We start from the raw sequence: 6,918 nt of genomic DNA, 5'->3' as shown, positions 1-6,918 counted from the left end.
GCTCTGCCCAGAGCCAGAGGCAGACCTGCCCCAGGGCAGCAGTAGGCAGAGCAGAGCAGCATCCGCATCTCCGACGGCCCCGCTCCCACGGACACAGGTAGCCTGACAAATCATCCCACGCGTATCTGCCCCATACGACCTAACCTGCTTGCGGACGGGGACCAAGTGCCCAGACCCAGCTGTGGACTCGGGATGCGACCCATCCAGGGGAGGGGAGCCAGGAACGAAGGAGCCCTGCACAGCACCTGCTGGCTCGTGGAAATCTACACATGGCAACTATGGGCACCTGCCTCCCACCCCGGACATGCCTGCGGGCAGAGAACGGCGAGCTGCCCCGGCTCCAGGGCTCACAGCACCAACGCATTTACAGACACTGAGGGCAGCCAAAATTAACCACCAGCAATGCTAAAATTTTCTATTACGGCTCTGGAGTTCATTAAGCTGCTAAGTTTCATTCATACACACTGCGCTGAAACACCGGTGCCCCTGGGTGAGCCAGAAGGTGGACAAGAGATGTCGATGTACACCCTGATAAGCTGACAGGACAGCAGCAGCCCTGGGCGGTCACTGTCATCTCAGGTTTTGAGTCGCACTGAAATTGAGACAATTTCTCACAGCCAGGATGCAGTACGGGGCTCCTGTCTTACCGAAGTGCCCCAACGTGTAGCCCATCAGGTGAAACACAGCAAGTGTGCCGTGCTTTCCTGAAGTATCCAGTGATGTGCTCATCCCACCCACGGCCTCTCCTGCAGCCACCACAGCTTTCCTACCAAAATACCCATCACCTCCACAGACTGCCTGCCTCAAACGCTGGAGCAGAAGTGTCAAATACTGGAGTGTGGCTGCTCCAGGCAGTTGTCGGAGGGAGCAGAAGCGCTGCCGTCCCGTGAGCTGCACCAGGGTCCCAGCCCACCACCACCAGCACACCCAGCAGCTGATGCCCTTGGGAACACACCCCAGCAGAGCTCAGGTTTCCCAGTTAAAGGAAGATGCTGGCAGGGATTAGGACCCCAGCATGCTGGTTCTATTTTAAAATTGGATTAGGAAAATAAAAGGAAAACCAAAACAGAAGAGCCACCAATAATCTCTCAGCCAGGAACCAGCACTAACACTGAATACGGGGAGTAAAAAGCAAACTCTAAATATCTAAAGACAATAGAAAATTCCTCCTCCCAGCCCTGCTTGTCAAGTCCTTATGCAGCCTCTCTGCTTGGCTGCGGTCAATAGATCACTCTCTGAGGAACCACCAAGTCAGAGGTCGTCTGCCATAAACTCACACCTCTGCCCGCTCCGGCTCATGCCGGACCAGAGCAGCTCCCCCCAGGGCAGGGGCAGGAGCCCTTCTCCCCAGGGCAGTACCCATCCTGAGCCACCCCGAGAGGAGGCAGCTTCAGGAGTTTCCTATGGGAAGGGCACTCTGCTCCCCAGCATGGTCAGGGCTCTGTACAGCCTGAACAGCATCGCCAGCCTCGCTTGTTGGCCATTCCTAACAGGGCCGGGCAGTGCCAACCCACTTTCCCCAGTGCCCTCCGTAGCTTTTCCTGGTAATGCTGTCAGAGGAGCCCTGTGCCCATGCCATCCCGCCTGCCTCTGCTCAGCAAGGCACCTCTGCAAGCATCGTCCCTGGCTAGTTCATGGAGATAGCTCCGAGTCATCCGGCGGGGCGCTTCCGCCTCGTTACCATCAGATGAAAGTTCAAGTGCCATTTCACAGACAGGACAAAGGCTCCGTAATGGCTATTTCACTTTCAAATACCTACATGCCTCTAGCTCAGCTTTAATTAGTTTTAACTCCAACAAATACTGGCAATTTAAATATAAACCAGCAAAAAATATTTAAACGGAGTATGTGTTTATTAGCCGAGGCATTTGCTGTGCAAAAACTCCAGTTTTTGTTGCTAGGAGTATTTGGTGTGCAGGACTGCTGGTAACGGGATTTTACTCCAAGCCCTCTGTTGTGTTTTGCCACGAATTTGGGGTGCTACGTGGTGTGAACAAAGCTTGGAGGAGAGCAGTCGTGCTTTGCAGCAGCAGCAGCCACCTGCGGTAGTGTGAGCTTCCCCGGGCCACCACACTGGGCTGAGCGGCCCTGGCCAAGGCGGCTGCTCTGGTTCATCCCTGGCAAACCCCGGCACAGCACTGACCGGGGCATGGGGCTGCCATACAGCACCTCCACATCGGCCTGGTGCACACGTATATCCCCAAGCTAGACACACCACGCAGCATCCTGCACAAGTCTCCACAGGCTTCAGGTCCGGGGCAGAGGACGCTGCTACACTTCTCCCACAGTCTCATCGTAACTCATTAGTAAGCGCAACACCATGTGCACATCACCGCAGGGAAACTGCACCTTACGGGAGCTGCAGCTTTTCGGCTCCCGGGAGCTGGGCTTAGGGCCAAGGAGGCAAGAAGAACTACACAAGCACCATGAAACAAAACAAAGCTACAGTGAGAGATTCAAAATGACGGCCAAGGATTACCTGTTCATCCCTGGAAGGTTACCCCAGAAGTAGCGCGCTTGGTGGGCAGCTGTTATCTTGATAGCATCAATCATAACTGGGTTACACTGCAGGCCACAAGAGGGGGAAAAATAAAAGTTAAGAGAAGTGTGGGCTCAGCCCTGTCCTGCACGGAGAGCCTTCTCCACTGCACTGCAGGGACTTCAGCAAATCCTCCTACGGATGCAGCCCCAACAAACCCTTGTTCCACACCAGAGCACAGTCCGATCAGCCACATGGGCTCCCACGCCATAGCCATGGCCAGCAGCTAATGAAAATCACAGCACGCTTCAGCGCTGATTTCTCTGGGCCAGGATGAGGACCATCAGCGTCTGACGGGACTTCTACACACAGGGATCCCTGCTGACCCACAGCCCATCTTGGCTACCACAGAGTTAAAAATCCTTTCCAGTCCCTGACCTCTCTCTCCCTAGAAACAACAAGCATTGCTCTGAACAGATGCTTTCTGCAAGGCTCGCAGAAACCTGCCCCCGGAGAACCAGGACTCAGGGTTAACCAGCTGAAAGCCAGAGGGGATCCAGAGCCAAGACTAAAAAATGGATTCCTGGCATGTGCATCAATCAGGCAGGGGGTTTTCCAGCATCAGGGCCATACAAAACCACAGCCAGCCCCTCACAGCCTCGGCACACCTTGCACAGCCCAGCAAGGGTCTCCCGCTCCGACACCTTTCCCAAAGCCAGCAGCAATCCCTACCTCCAGAAACCGAGAAATGTCCCTCTTGTCGTTGACCCTCATGGCCACCACGTTCTCGAACATCCAGAAGAAGGGGCGTTCCTCTCCCGCCTTGGGACGGGCGTAGTTGAGCAGGTGGTAGAACTCGAAGAACAGCCTCCCGGTTCCTTCTGCAAGGGAGAAGGTGACAGCGGCAGGTTGGGACCAGCTGCGGCACGGGGGCACGGGTCCGGGGGCCCTGGCTGCCCTCCCCACCGCAACTGGCATGGAGACAGGCTGTGCTTTGCAGGTGCCACCCTGTGATTTGCAGCTCAGAGAGGAGCAACCACCATCGCAGACAGGGGCTGAACCACTTCCCTGGACATTAAGGTGGCTCCGCACCCCAGGAACACCCCAGGGGCACCCAGCCCTGCAGAGGCAAAGCAGCCTTACCATATAGCCCCTTCCTGGCTGGACTGACAAGGGAGAGGTCGTTACAGGGGCTTCCACCGATCACCAGGTCAAAAGGACCCCACTCCTCGATCTAGAGCGAACAGAGACCCAGTTAGGAGACACCACGTAAGCGGGTCTCTCCTCCCTCAAGCCCGTCCCAGGGCTGGTGGGGCAAGACCCAGGTGGCCATAGTGCCACATTCCCCAGCCCTCCCGCAGACGTGGTGCTCACGTTTCTCTTGGTTATGTTCCTGACGTCATGCACGTAGGTGATGTTGCCCTCATGCCGCATGGTGCCCTCAGCAATGGGGTCTTCGCAGATCTCCGAGGCAATGTACTTCTCCACTTGGATGCCCAAGTCCTTCAGCACCAGGTACCCTGCCAAGGGACAGAGGTCTGAGGCCGCACTGCTCTCTTTAGTCTCCCAGTCTCCTTCATCAGCACAGAAGCTCGATGTGGCCACTCTTGCATGTCCTAGGTGGGTGCAGTCACATAGGACTTCTGGATGAGCAAACTATTTTTTGACCCATTCCTCCAGGCAGGCTTGCTCCCAGAGAGCAGAACTCCAGAGCTGAGTGAACCGAGTCAAACCAGTTGCCCTTCTCTGCCAGAGGCCCGGTTACCAGCACTCCCACAGCTCTGGCTTCTCAGTGAAACCAGCCACCCGAGATGGCACTCAGCGCAGCAGGAACCTCTGTGAGCAAAATTCCCACGCCCTCCCTTCATCCCTCCCTCCTCCACAGCCCTGTCCAGCAGGAAGGGGAGCCCTCGCCCTCATCCCTTTCTGATGGGCATCCCACCACCCTTCGTCCCCACCAAGCTTTCAGAGACGGCGTTGAGGCCACAAAACTATTGATCCCCGACACCCAGTGCTGCAAGCCGCCAGGACAGTGCTCTTCCAGTGCCTCCTCACCTGTTGCTATACCATCGAATAAAGAGAGCACTCGAATAGGTCTCCTCTTTGCTGGTGGGACTGTTGGGTAGATTTTGGGTGCAGCCTGCAATGAAGACAGCAATGAAGCCCCAGCTCTGGGCAGTGCTGCAATGCTCTACGAGGCCAAACCTCGGCTCCACAGGCATCACCTCTGATGGCAGGGGAGCACCTGTGGGGCCAAGAGCCCAGCACCCTTGGAGAGCGTGGATGAGTAGACCAAGGCAGAGGGCCAAGGAATTCTGAGCCGTTCGCCATGCCCTCTGCAGCCCTCTCCCCCAAAGCCCAGCGCGCTGGGCTCGCTTGCCCACAGCCCTTACGTATTCCTGTCCCTTGTCGCTGGTGAAGAAGTCCTGCAGGCGGGTGTTCCAGTCCTGCCGGCGCAGCAGCACGCCATAGCTCCTCTGGGGCTGGCACATGTAGCAGTTCCAGGGCTCCTGCTCTTTTGCCTTGGCCGATGTCCCTCGCCCCACCAGCACCTCCAGACACTCCACACAGAAGCACCTGCCCAAACCACAGCAGCTCGTGCCTGTCACCTCCAGAAACCCCTCTGGGTCACCCCAGCCTCTCCCGGGGTCTCCCCTGCCATGCACTGGAGCCCCTGCCCTGTTTTGCAGGATGTTTTTCCAAGCAGTACCCTGGTTTTTAGGGCTGCTAAAAACACAAGCTGGTCACCTAGGTGTGGGTAAAACTCCTGCCAACTTCCCCGGGGCTTATTCAGGAGAAGCCTGGCTCAGCAGGGATGGGTAGGCTGTGCTGGGACGGCATGGCAGCCAGCTGGGAACCAGCACAGCACCCTGCCCAGGCTGACGCACAGCCCTGCTTCCCTGCAGCTCCCCGGGAGCCGTGCTGGGAGTTCAGCCCCAGAGACGGAGACGCGCGGGGCCCCCCGGCAGCAGCTGGCAGTGCTGCAGAGCAGCAGCTCCTTGCCTTCGCAGCAGACGGTGCAGTAGGACTGGTAGCCATCTTCATCGTACATGTAGAAGAGCTCCAGGAATCTATCCTAGCGAAAGGACAGCCAGGAGGAGAGAAGGACAGAGGATCGGGATCTGTGCTCAAAGAATGAAGAGGGAACGCAGCTTTGCTCCATCCCTGGCATACACCGAGAGCTCGGAGATGCACATCCTCGGTGCTTCAAGTGGAGAGAACACACCAAGGGACACAGCCACGGGGCCAGGATCTGGCGCAGTCACCCCTCCTGTCCCAGCAGCGCTGGGTGCAGCGGGGATGGACTCCGCACCCCATCCTCCGGCCCCAGGCTCCCACTCAGCCCCGGACCGGCAGCCGCTACCCCATGTCTGGCAGAGGCCCCCCTCGAAGAGCGGGTGGAAGGTGGCCGGATTTCTCCTCCCGCAGGACAAACAGCTGTCTGTGTGCCAGAGAGAGCTCCGCTCAGCCCGGGGCAGGCAGCCCCGTGCAGGGGGGCAGACCCCCATCCCTCCACCCCACCGCGGCGGCCGAGGCCAGAGCCTCTCGTCTGGACCACGTGCAGGTCCCGATGCGGCCGTGGCTCCCCCAGGAACGGGCCCCGCAGGGAGGATGTGCGCAGCAGTCCGCTCCGCTCAACACAAAGGGAGCCCAGCAAGCTGCAAAGGCAGCACTGTCCCCCTTTCTACAGTGGTTAAAAGGGGATCCACGATCTTTGCCTAGTGCCGCCTGCATCAGCCCCACACCTTTTCCCAAGAGAGACAGGGCAATCGATTACCTTCAAGACTCCCACTGTTGTTTGTAACTTCGGAAACCATTTGCTCTTTACAAAATAAATAGAAAAAAAAATTATCAGTCCTTATGTAACAAACTAAATGCACTCTACTTACAGATGCCTTATTTCTTGCATTAAAACCGCTACAGCTTTACTGAGCATTGCACAGAGAAGGCAGGCCATGGGCATATTAGAAATTTTGGTGCAAAACCCAAGTGCTTTCACTGCTGGAGGCAGTAGAGCTAGAGCCCCAAGCAGGAACGCTCAGACCAGTTCCAAGCTGAGCAATTCATGGAGCCCAGCCTGTGGCACCACGTCTCGCAGTTGGGTTCGCTGGTGTCTTGCGAGGCACAAGCGAGCAACACAAGACCACAAAAGCTTTTGCCTTTGGAAACCAAGCTCGTGGCCCCCCAGGAAAAGCTGAGCCCTTTCCCAGAGAGGTTTCCCGGTGCTTTTCAGGACGCACGGCCCAGCCCATGCCGCTCCCCAGCCCTCGCTGCCGCTTACCTCGGGTCTGGTCCTCTTCCACTCGCTGCTCCTTGCCGTTGTTGCAGAGGTTGGTCTTCAGCCTCTTGGTGGGGGGCCACTGCTCGAGGGACAGCACCTCCTCCGTCCCGTTCCTCAGGGCCCCGTTCTCTGCAAGGGAAAGGCGGCTCCCTGGGGA

At 57.6% G+C, this 6,918-nt stretch overlaps 1 protein-coding gene across 1 annotated transcript in view; it reads right to left on the bottom strand.

The window, feature by feature from the left end:
- LOC104160285 (DNA (cytosine-5)-methyltransferase 3B-like) overlaps window positions 1–6,840 on the bottom strand; it is a gene marked incomplete at its 5' end in the record, with an annotated part of 7,256 nt that extends 416 nt beyond the window's left edge. The window contains 10 exon segments of the mRNA XM_009698377.1: window positions 2,480–2,565; window positions 3,212–3,360; window positions 3,623–3,713; window positions 3,854–3,999; window positions 4,535–4,619; window positions 4,873–5,056; window positions 5,434–5,560; window positions 5,847–5,921; window positions 6,258–6,302; window positions 6,762–6,840. Coding sequence (XP_009696679.1) covers window positions 2,480–2,565; window positions 3,212–3,360; window positions 3,623–3,713; window positions 3,854–3,999; window positions 4,535–4,619; window positions 4,873–5,056; window positions 5,434–5,560; window positions 5,847–5,921; window positions 6,258–6,302; window positions 6,762–6,840 — 1,067 coding nt within the window.
- Between the last annotated feature and the right edge of the window lie 78 nt (window positions 6,841–6,918).

Source organism: Cariama cristata, unplaced genomic scaffold (assembly GCF_000690535.1).
Source record: "Cariama cristata isolate BGI_N322 unplaced genomic scaffold, ASM69053v1 scaffold31954, whole genome shotgun sequence".
NCBI lineage: Eukaryota > Metazoa > Chordata > Aves > Cariamiformes > Cariamidae > Cariama > Cariama cristata.
This window is presented reverse-complemented; position numbering and strand designations above follow the sequence as displayed.